Raw genomic sequence first — 12313 nt, 5'->3', positions numbered from 1 at the left:
ATAGAGCATTGCGCAATTTTCATACACATTTACACTTATTTAACAACATACTTTACATGCCAATTTGCACATAACAGCTGCACATATAACGTTGTATGTAGTAATATACCTGTACATACACTTGTCAATTTGTATATTTGCACTCACTACTTACTTCTATTTAAGAAAAATATATATTTATTATCTGTTTTTTTTGTCCTGTCTCTGTAATTCTGTTGCACTGTATAAGCTCTGTCACGAAAACAAATTCCTTGTTACCTGTAATAAAACTCTTTCTGATTCTGATTATTTTTTGCTTGCCTACAAAATGCTTCTTGATTTAACAAACGAAAGACAAAAAAGCAGAAATATTTTTTTTTAGACATTTGGACTAGAAACAAGACAAAAAAAATCTAGTAATAAAGTAAGAAAAGCATTTTTTGCAGTGTAGAACCAAATTACCCTCCACGTTTTTGAATGATCTCTTTTTGCCTTCATGTTTAGTTTCTTCTCAGGAAGTCCTGCTGTTACAGCTCATTTTCCATTTCCCTAAGAAAAAGAGCCGCGCTAAATTTTAATCATCTTCTGTTATGATCATTTATTCAGCAGCTTCTCTTTAATGCAGGCACTCTTTTGCACATTAAATCCTGTGCTGTAAGTCAGCTGTGTCTAAATCCATAAATAGCTTTCTGGACGTATATATCTAAAACAAAAAACCCAATACAAACTAATTTTACATTTTGAACTCATAACAGTTTGTGAAAGATTAATAATTAGTAATAATTATGTAATTAGTGTTTCTCGACCACGTTCCTGGAGGACCACCAGTTCTGCTAATTATCCATGTCTCCTTAACCAAATAAACCTGATTCAGATCATCATCTCATTAGCAGAGACTGAAAGACCTGTAATGAATGTGACAGACAAAGGAGACATCCAAAACATGTAGTGATGGTGATCCTCCAGGAACGTGGTTGAGAAACACTGATGTAATATATGCATAAGCTATTTTGCGTTCACTTTCAATAAGATTTTCACATATTGTTACTATTCTTAGTCTTGCACAGTAAAAAAAAAGGCCTGGTCAAGTGCTAAAAATAATTTTCATGTTTACAATGTGCATACTTCAGCTCACAACAGTGTACAGTGTCAAAAGTACAAACATCATTACATTCAGTTATTAAATGGCTTATATAATGTACAATATGATACACGATTTATACAACATGTAACACATATGACTGAAATACTGCAATGACATTCATTCTTTTTCATTTTGCATTATACAGTAGAAAGCTATTTTTACAGTCGGACGTCATCAGAGTCTGTGGTTTCTGTGGGTTATTTAGAGCCGTCATTCTGGATCATGTGCAGCACCTGATAACAAACATGACTTCGATATCATGACTCCACTGACATCGCTATAAATATTTATTGTTTCTACATTTAATAAGCTTTCATACTTCCCTGTGAATCTTAACATGAAATTAGGTTTTGCATAAAAAAAAATATATTTTCAGTACAATTATAACTAGCTTCAAATTATAATTTTGCATCAAAATATACTTTTTTCTATCATAATTCTTCAACAATGTCTTTGCTATTTTATTACCATTAATATGAATAAATGCAGCTCTACACTAATTTAACAGCATTTCTTATTTTAAATGATATAAAATTACAGTGACACACCATAAAATTCAGTAACTTAATGGTCCTCGAATAAGTGTAAATGTTTTTCCATTTTGTTCATTCATTCATTTGTTTTAGTCCATGATTATCAGGGGTTTGCCACCATGGAATGAACCATTAACTATTCTAGCATATGTTTTACGCAGCAGACACCCTTCCAGCCGCAACCCAGTACTGAGAAACACCCATACACTCATATTCACACTCACTCATACACTATTAGTTTATCCAATTTCACCTATAACGCATGTCTTTGAACTATGGGGAAAACCGGAGCACCTGAAGGAAACCCACATGAACACTGGGAAAACATGCAAACTCCACACAGAAATGCCAACTGGCCCAGCCGGGACTCGAACCAGCAACCTTCTTGCTCTGAGGTGACAGTTCTATCCAATGAGCCATTAGGTGCCGCCTTTCCATTTAATTTTAGATTGAAATATGACATGCATGTATGTTGTAAAGTTCACTCAGTCCAGGTTAACACGCCTTTAAAGATGGAATAATCACAGGATAGTGGGAACAAATCTTTGTATATTAAGTTTGATGCACTTTAAAGAAATTCAACCATGGCAAGCCATTTAATCTATAAAATGTATTAAAGTCTATTTCAATCTACAAGAAGTTATTTTAGCTAGTATCCTTTTCATCAACACTGAAAAATAATTTTTGCTGCTTGTTCAAACTAGTTATTTGGAATGAGCTAAAACATCACAATTTTTGAGTTTTTTTGGGGATAACTTAATAGCTTTATGTTCAATCCATTTAAAATTGTAAAAAAAAATTAACAATTATTAGTTAATTTAATCGATTTGAGTTTGGACAACATGAAAGAATCATGCGAAACCCTGCATTCTTTACAGTATACTAGTAATATTCATTAGATACTGATTCTTACACTGTAAAAAGTGATTAGTTACTTCACACGAGTAAACCAATTTCCTAAAAAGTAACAAGTTGACTTCACTTAAAAACAATGCAAGTGAACCCATTGTAACTTGGAACTGTCAAGTTGACTTAATTTTTATAACAATGCCAATTTTACTCACTTTTTTAAAAAAAGTCAACAAATCTCTTTTACAGTGTATTTATTACACAATAGTATGCATTTGATAGATACCATTAGAGTAACTATGCTTCTAATACAATTAACAAATTTCACATTATTTTCTGCCACTGACTTCTGTTGGGATCTGTCACTGAGAAATAAGTAACCTAACATGCTTAGTTAACCAAGCTAACTAAACTAGTTAAGCCTTTAAATTGCCCTTTGAGATGCTAATGTAGTAGAGGCCAGCTAGCGAAGACGCTAGAGGCCATAGTCTTTAGCCTCCTTATTAGAGCAACTGACTCCCATGCAAAGAGTCCCTGACTCGATCCCAGCTCAGACCTGTTTGGGTGCAGTAGGACCGGTGGGTTGCATGTGGGGGCTCGTCCGGGATGGGAGTGAGGTTTACATGGGTGAGTGTAGCAAAGGCCAGCTAGTGAAGTGCTATGCAGGTAAACCTCACTCCTCTGGCCTCAAAAGGTGCTCTAGTGACAGACGCTAGAGAACATGGTCTTTAGCCTCCTTGTAAGAGCAACCGACCCCCGTGCAAACCTCGGACCGGGTTGGGTGCAGTAGGACTGGTGGGTTACACGAGTATCTTGCAAAGTAAAGTTAAAAAAATATTATGTACTGTCATCATTCACGAATTATTTTTCCTTCAGCTAACTTCCTTATTTATCAGGGGCCACCACAGTGGAGTGAACCACCAACTATTCCAGCATATGTTTTACGCAGCAGATGCCCTTTCAGCTGCAACCCAGTACTGGGAAACACCTATATACTCTCACATTCACACACGCACTCATACACTGCAGCCAATTTTGTTGACCCAATTCACCTATACCTCGTGTCTTTGGACTATGGGGGAAACCGGAGCACCTGGAGGAAACCCACGCGAACACAGGGAGAACATGCAAACCTAAAATTTTGCATTCAACTGTATATATAAAAAATCTTTTATGCTCACAAAGGATGAATTTCTTCAAAATTATAAATATTTAAAACATTTAAAATACAGAATTAAAAATATTATGTAACATGATTGCAATTCTGCTTGAATCTATTATATTAAAATGAAATTTATTCCTGAGTTGTCAAAGCAGATTTTTCAGCATCATAATCGCTCCAGTCTGCAGCATCACATGATCCTTCGGAAATCAGTCTTTTAATCAGCTGAGTACTGTTGAAAACTCTAGACCTCAAACAGTGTACCCACATTTGCAAAGCTGTGATTGTAGAGCAGTCCGCTGGCAATGATGATGATAATCTTCTTCACAGTGCTTGTGTGTCCTGATGGGATGCAGATGTTTTGTCCAGAAGGAGCAGCAGGTGTTTTAGTGTGGGACCGAGGCCGGGGTCACCTGGGCGGAGTGTAGCCGAATGGTAAATGTAAGCAGAGCGAGTAATTGGGCATGGAGTTGTTGCTGCTGGGCAGTGGGTGACTGTGGTAATGTTCAACCAGAGCAGCTAAAGAGGTGAATGTTACGTCCGTCTCCAGATACACTCGCTGCTCCTGGGAATATACGGAAAAGAGACGGTAAGAATAGTAAGTATTTTACACGGTAAGTATTTTAAAAATCTCCAGACTGCCTAGATAAATAATTATCAAAATGTTGTACTTTTGCATAAGCACAGTCCTATCATAATCATTTTAACCTGGTGTAAGCCTGTAAATCCCGAAATAAATTTCAAAACCTCACAGTTATTCAAGCACGTGTGACATATTTTAAACAGATACATTTAAAAATATATATATAATTGTAGCCACTCGATGGTGGCAAAAGACCACTTATTATTTACTGATTGACCTAGTTTATAGTAAAAACATTGCTATTGCATTTAAAATAGGACTTAGTCCAAGCTTAAAATTCAAACTATATATATATATATATATATATATATATAAACTTATGACATAACAACTACACTGGAAGCTGATTTTCATGTATATACATTTCAAATGAAAGCTTAGTATTAAAGATTTTGTTTTATTTAGGTCAGATTTTAACATGTGGCACAGAGTGTGTATAAAAAAGCATGACGCATGACTACTATTGATATAATAGTTTAACCATAACATTTTTTGCCCGTGTGCCAACATTATGTCCACTAAGGATGTGTTTTAATGTCAACGGCATTAATTAACTTTTTTTTTAACTTAGATTTTTTTTTTATCTAACAATTTTAATTAATGTTGTTGGAACTACAACTAAATTCAAATTCTTGCAATTTTTAGTTTTTACTAATGCTGGGCAAAGATTTAACACAATTAATGACATCCAAAGTAAAAGTTTGTTTTGACATTATAATGTATGTTCACTGTAAAAAGTGATGATTTACTTTACTTTAAAAAGGGAGAAAGTCCATTCTAACGTATAACCTTTTAAGTTGATTTTACTTATTTTTTATAATTATCCACAGGCCCGTAGCCAGCCTGGTGAATGGGGTGGTTCTTTTTTCTTAAAAAGTGAACTCTTTTGCACATATTCGCCCCTTTTCTATTTAATTAAGAGGTTTAAATATGTAGGTTGCATTTTAGTGACACTATTGGCACTATTTTTTCTGAATTAGCTTGTCGGATGGTCATCATAACCACATGTTTTGATATACCAAAACATTTTCTAAAGATTTAGAATGAAGAAATATGAGAACAATACTTATTTTTTTATAACAAAAATGTATTACATCATATATCATTGGTGGTTCAATCCGCTGTGGCGCCCCCAGATTAATAAAGGGACTATGCCGAAAAGAAAATGAATGAATGAATTTATGATTAGAAAAAAATAGGAATCTCTTAAAGTTTTAAATTAAAAACTGAATTGTCATTTAAATATCATTAATTTAAATAACAAACTGGCCAGCACATTCAACTTTCCTCAGTCAGGCTGAAGCAACAGCCAACACAAGATTCCGCTTGGTGCTAAAGCCTTCTATTTAAGAGTTATTTTCACAATTTATTATGGCAAAGCAGTCAAAATAGATCTAATGAGTTCATGTATGGGACAAATTCTGGACCTTTGTCAGTGAGTGGTGGGTCTTTCGAACCACCTGAACCCACCCTGGCTGCAGGCCTGATTCACATAGTTCATTTACTTAAAAAAAAAAAAAGGTTTTACTCGCTTTTTTATGTAAAGTCAATTAATCAAAAGAAAGGCAGAAGGTTTGTTTATTTAGTTTAAGTAAATACATACAGTATGATACAAATTCTATATAAATCTAAACATCTATGTGTGCAAAAACGATGTTTTATTTTTGTGTCTTATACACATATCTTATGCCAAAACAAACCTTGATTTTGTATGTGATAATTCGCAGGACTATTTTTTTTGTTTGTTTTACAGTTCTGAGTTTTATATCACAATTCTGGTTATTATGTGTTTCTATATTTCATCTTTGAATTTGCAGTTCTGAATTAATCTTGCAATTTTGAGTTCATGCCTTATGTAATTTGTAATTACATAATTTAAAAAATGTATGTATTTGTCTTACAATTTTGCATTTCATTTCTCTTGTGATTCCAAGTTTATAGTGCATAATTCTGAGTGTGCATCTCTAGCAATTACATAATGCAACTTATAGTATATAAAACCATTCATTTAGTGCTTTTTTCTTCATGCTATTCTGAATTAATGGAATATATGGAAACCACTAACCTCCTCAAAAAGCCTGTAATTTCTGGCTTTGTTTATACCAGAGTCCCAAACAACAAGTACCTGTGTCAAATAAAAATAAGACATCAAAATGTCATACAGACAAATATCTAAAGCAATTTCCTAAAATAAATGACAATTAATTAATAATTAGTAATTATTAATAATTTAGTAAACAATAAAACAAGTCATTTATAATAACCTTTTACAAATATCTATCTATCTATCTATCTATCTATCTATCTATCTATCTATCTATCTATCTATCTATCTATCTATCTATCTATCTATCTATCTATCTATCTATCTATCTATCTATCTATCTATCTATCTATCTATCTATCTATCTATCTAACTATCTATCTCCATATATTCATATATAACTAATATACGTGATTACAGTTTATGCTAAAATTGAATTAAATTAAATGTAACAAAATAATTTTAGTATAAAAAATTAAAGTAATATTATAGTAATACAATAATAACACTATAATAGTACTATATTAAAACAGTGAGTTGGCTGTACCTGTGACGTTTTCCCCGTTAATGATTTTCGGATGCAGTACAGTCCATTCTGTGGCTGATTGTATGTTTCTCTAAAAAGTCTGTAATCAGTAAATGAAATTAACAAAATTAACAGTGTAATCTAACACAGTCACGCATATATCCGTGTCCAGAAGCCTGAATATTACTAGTTAATTAATATCTTACTAGTAACATTTTCAAACCTTGCATAAAACAAAGGTGTACTTAATAAACAATAGTTACTAGTCACTGATAAAAAAAGATCTAATATGAAAAAATACTAGTAACATAAATAGATGCTAGTCTTGATTGTAGATTAAATATTATAGGCTATTATTATCATTATAGGCCAAATTATTACTATGATGATGTACTACTGTTATCTAATAATAGCTAATAGTATCTAAAATAAGCAGGCAACTAATATTTAACTGCTAGTATATACAAAATATTATCTAAACTGAAAAGTCAATATCTCAATTACAGATTCATCGAAGTGAATAGAAAATATTTCTATTAGTATTAGTGTAACAATACTAATTCAAAACAAAACAATTCACTGTACAATACAACTTCTGTCCACTAGAGAGCAGCAATATAAAGAAAAACAACTAGAGAGCGTTTTTTGAGGGAAACGGTCAAGCAAACTTAGTTATTTATATGTGTTTTAGTAATTATAATTCTTAAAAAATTACTCAAATATAAATTACCAAATCAGAATGACATAATGTTTATTTACCTTTCCACATTACAGGTTTCCATCGTGTTCACAAAGACAGAGGGAGGCAATTGTACCTTATGACAAAAGACATCGTTGTTACGACAAAATTAGGTTAAAGGTAAGATGACCTTCCCTTTTTTTTTACTTAAATACATCTTGGAAAGTTGCAAGGGTTAAACAAAAACAGATAATTTGAGAAATGAAGTCAAATCCCCCACAATCTATTTCGACTAAATGTGTCACAGGAAATGACTCGTGAATTCAGCTTCTCAAAAGTGACTTTTTTCTTCAGTAGTACATTAAAGACGATTTTTTTTTAGCTGAAATCCATGGTGATTCATAAAATAAACCAAACCAGCTGCCACTTTGAGCCAATGAAACATATACATGCAAAAGAAAATGATACTGCTATGAAAAGACTTCTGTAAATGTGGAATAAAGGTAATAATTATGTAAACAATGTTCAGTTTCTTGCACAAACTGATCATTTTGCTTCATAAGACTTCAATTGTCAAGATAACAGATAGTAAATTTGCTTGATCTGTATTTATACATTTTTGTCAAAACTGTCAAAGCTTATTTAATTTTTAATCTTTGTGAGTCATCTATGACCACAATTATGTTCTATTGCAGTTGAATGACCTGAGTATGAGTACATTTACAGAAAATCTTTGAGTTTGTAATCTTTGAATTTCTGGGTGAACTATATAGGTGCTTTATTAATATGGAATGAAACATGTTTGCGAAATAACAAATGAGGTAAACTCACATTTTCATAATCCTCTTCGTCTGAGCTTTCATCAATTCTCTCTGGCACTCGTTTTACATGCTTCTCTTCAATAGAAGAACGAAAACTTTGTCCATCCGGTGATGCTCTTCTGAGAAGAAAGGCACAGGCTATTTGTATAAATAATCTCCCAAAATATTACACAATATATAAAAGTTCTGAGGTAAAATTACATTAATTATGATTGAATAGAGTTATTATTATTCTTTTCATATACTGTAAGATGACTCATTTTGGTCTCTGCATTAAATTACATTTACTTAAAAAGCATATTGAGTAAAAAATATAAATGTAAATTGTGTACTTAAATATTTCAAATATAAAAATATCATTCAATTATCATTCAGTGTTACAGATTTTTTTTTATGTAAAAACAAAACAGCATGTATAATCTGACCTGTACTTAAATATATAAAAGGTTACTAAGTTTTATTTTATTTCAGCTGACAGATTTAGGATAGAGGCAAATAATCAAGCTATAAAACGCTTAAAATGATATGCTATACGTGTATTTAAATATGCTATACATGTATTTAAAACTGAATTTAATGATTGCATAACTTCACATTTCTAGTCAGTGAATGGATGGTTGCACCACACACTTTTTAGAACCATTAACTTTGTTTGATTTCCATTACTTCGATAGTTGCACTGCATGGCATTTTTAGAAGCATTACATTTTAATAATATCATTTAATTTCATGATTGCACCACATCACATTTCTAGTCAATAAACCCGATTAACTTTAATTACTTTGATGGTTGTATCCACATTACATCTTTAGGGGCATTAAATTGTATTAAACTTAATTAATTTGATGGTTTCTCCACACAGCATATTTATAAGCATTCAACTGTATACATTTAATTTAATTCAACGATTTCGCCACGTCACATTTAAAGTCAGTAAATTCCTTTAATTACTTTTACGGTTACACCACATAACATTTTTTACCATTAAATTTGATTCATATAAATTATTTCAATGATTGCACCACATGACATTTTTAGAAGGATTGCATTTTATTACTTTGATTGAATTGCATGGTTGCACTACATCACGTTTCTAGCTAATACATTCGATTACCTTTAGTTTGACGGTTGCACCATATGTCATTTTTTGAAGCATTAAATTGTATTAATCATAATTAATGTGATGGTTACTCAATTGATTGATGGTTAATAATTTGATTTAATTTCATGATTGCACCACATCCAGTTCCTAGTAAATACATTTGATTTCCTTCAATTAGTTTGAAAAATGAAAACTTAAAAACTTAAGTTTCTTAAAAAAAACTTAAAAAATGAAAAACCTAATTGACGTGAGAATTTGTATTGTAAACTACCGTATTCGCCTTCTCACATATGTGGTTTCAAACTCTCTCAGTTACATCAGCATCTCGGTTTTAGCTTTTTATAACCAACCTATGCAAAAATACATCTGCATACTAAAAACATCCTTAACCATAAAAGTCTGAATACACAACCATGAACAGAAGACACTTACTGGAATGAGGGTCTTCCGGGTTTGGGTTTGTTTGGCACCGGGGGCTTGTTTATCTGTCCCAGTCTGCTATGATTTATGGACAAATGAGGTGAAAGCGGCCTTTGTCCAGGTGAAGGCTTCACTTCCAAATGATGACCCGAAATGCTTGTTTTACTTGCAGAGTTCAGCATTACCTTCTGCAGGTTCTCCACAATGGGTAAAGTGGCTGGTGAGTGAATAAAAGTGACGCTGGGCTTCTTTTCGCAGGCAGGCATTGTGGAGAACGGGCCCAGCGGAGGTTTGAGGCTGACAGGAGCAGGTAAAGGGGGCATGGGGCTGACAGGGCGTCTGTTTGAGTCTGTTTTCTCCAGATGCGGGGCATACGGTAGAGGTGGAGGAGGAGTATCTTTGATGTGGTAGGACGGTTTCTTGAATGGAGGTGGTAGAGGAGGCGGAGGTCCTTTCGAACGGGTTTCTTTTGACGACTGAAACGGAACCGGCGGTGGTGGATACGGTGGAGGCGGGACCGTGGGTCGACCTGGAAAAAAAAAAGAAAACCAAAAAACATCAAACTAATTCCACTCTGTGAGTTTGTGTTCTCTGTCAACCTGAATGCAAATACAAAAGATGACAATCATTTATTTACAATATAAAGGTTCTTGTTGGATTTGATGGTTCCATGAAGAACTTTTAAGGCAAGACACTGCAGGTAAATATGCTAAAAACCACAATTAACACAGTTCATAGATTACATTGCGAATAGCAAACATTTACTTTTGATTTACAACTTTTCTAAAATGGTATATGTTTAAATATGATTTAAATATTAAATTAAATCTAGAGACACAAATTGATAAATTGTGACAAAGAAACACTTAAATGTGCATTTTGGATATATTAAAAGAAAAACAGATAATTTATTATATCAATAATTCAAACATTTATTTTTATAAAGAAAACATCTAAAATACACATTTCAAAAAAACAATTTTCTTATGACAATAAGAATGGCAAACATTTATTTTTGTGGTACAATTATTCCAAAATATTATGTTTTTAAATATGCTAATTAAATCTAGATACAACATTTTTTAAATTGTGACAAAAGACACACTTAAATGTGCATTTTGAATATATTCTGTGCAAAATAATAATAATAAACACTTGAAAATTGCTCCAAATCTTAAAATGTGCTTAAAAAGTGCATGAAAATACAGTGTTTAACACAGTAAAATCTATGAAAAAATGTTTTTTTTGAAGAACTTTTCTCTGCAAAAACCCATCTTTGGTTCTTTTGGCACATTTATGAGTATGACATTTATGAGTGTGAGCAAAGAAATAACAGACATGCAGAAATCACACAAACCTGCTGATGTCGGTGATCCGTCCTCCTCTTCACTGTCTTCATCTTGTAACATGTAATCTAAATGAAATTAAATGGAATATATATATTTTTAGCACAAATTAACATCTGTGAATCAATATTTTAAAGAAATAAAACTAAACAGGTTGTCCATGGGTTCTTAAAAAGTCTTAAAAAGTCTTAAATCTCAAAACTAAATTTTAGGCATTAAGTCTCAAATCTACTGAAATGTTGTGTTGTAGGTAAATATTTTTTAACAGGTCTTAATTTTCCTTTGTTCATGTTTAGCTACCCAATCTGCCCATTAGCACCCATACAATCACCAACAATCCATTTCAATAAAACTTTTAACTTTGTATTTAAAAATTGCATTTTTAATTCTATTTACCACAATGGTTTAATTACTTTCCTTACAGTAACATTTGTTTAAAAGTTCTCCATGTATTTACTGCTGAGGATAGTGACCAGACCTATATTTTTTATTATTAAATTATTATTGTTGTATTATTAAATGTAATAAATTATAAGCATTAGTATGAGCTAGTATTAGCATTTAGTCCTGTATAGGTCTAAAATTGAATTTATAATGGTCTTAAAAATGTTTTTAAAAGTCTTAAATTTAACTTGGTGTAACCTACAGAAACCCTGACTATAAATCCATCACATAAATATGGTATACACGCATACAAATTATAAATAATACTTTTTTAAATATAATTTTTTATTCATAAAGATTTTTGAAAGACCACGTGACACATTTTAAACTACACTGACTAATAAAACGTTTATTTTACATTGTTATAATATTTGAAAAAGATAAAAAAAAAACTATTTGAGTTTTTTAATTGTGTTGCACAGAAAGGACAATACTGAACAATGCTAGAAAAACAGCCATAGACTTCCATAATATTGTATTGTTCCTACTGTGGATGTCAATGGCCACTTTTTCCAACATTCTTCAGTAAATCTTGGTTTTTTTGTTCAATAGAAGAAAGACACTCTCAAAAAATGTGTGTAAATTCTGGGAAATGTTAATTTTTGGGTGAACGATGACTT

General features: G+C 32.0%; 1 protein-coding gene across 4 annotated transcripts in view; it reads right to left on the bottom strand.

Annotated features, from left to right (window-relative positions):
* Positions 1–1065: 1065 nt before the first annotated feature.
* sh3bp2 (SH3-domain binding protein 2) overlaps positions 1066–12313 on the bottom strand; it is a 47524-nt gene continuing 36276 nt past the window's right edge. For 3 of the 4 annotated variants that reach the window (XM_056467080.1, XM_056467077.1, XM_056467079.1), the window contains exons 7-13: positions 11261–11317; positions 9916–10432; positions 8391–8499; positions 7640–7695; positions 6902–6980; positions 6376–6435; positions 1066–4232 (exon numbers count right to left, since the gene is read on the bottom strand). In XM_056467080.1, the coding sequence (XP_056323055.1) occupies positions 4077–4232; positions 6376–6435; positions 6902–6980; positions 7640–7695; positions 8391–8499; positions 9916–10432; positions 11261–11317 (1034 nt within the window). In that variant the 3' untranslated portion in view covers positions 1066–4076. The remainder of the gene's footprint in view (positions 4233–6375; positions 6436–6901; positions 6981–7639; positions 7696–8390; positions 8500–9915; positions 10433–11260; positions 11318–12313) is intronic. The other variant, XM_056467078.1, reaches the window with a different exon arrangement.

This window comes from Danio aesculapii, chromosome 10 (assembly GCF_903798145.1).
Source record: "Danio aesculapii chromosome 10, fDanAes4.1, whole genome shotgun sequence".
Taxonomy (NCBI): Eukaryota; Metazoa; Chordata; class Actinopteri; order Cypriniformes; family Danionidae; genus Danio; species Danio aesculapii.
The sequence above is the reverse complement of the archived record's forward strand: the minus strand, read 5'-3'. Positions and strand labels throughout refer to the sequence as shown.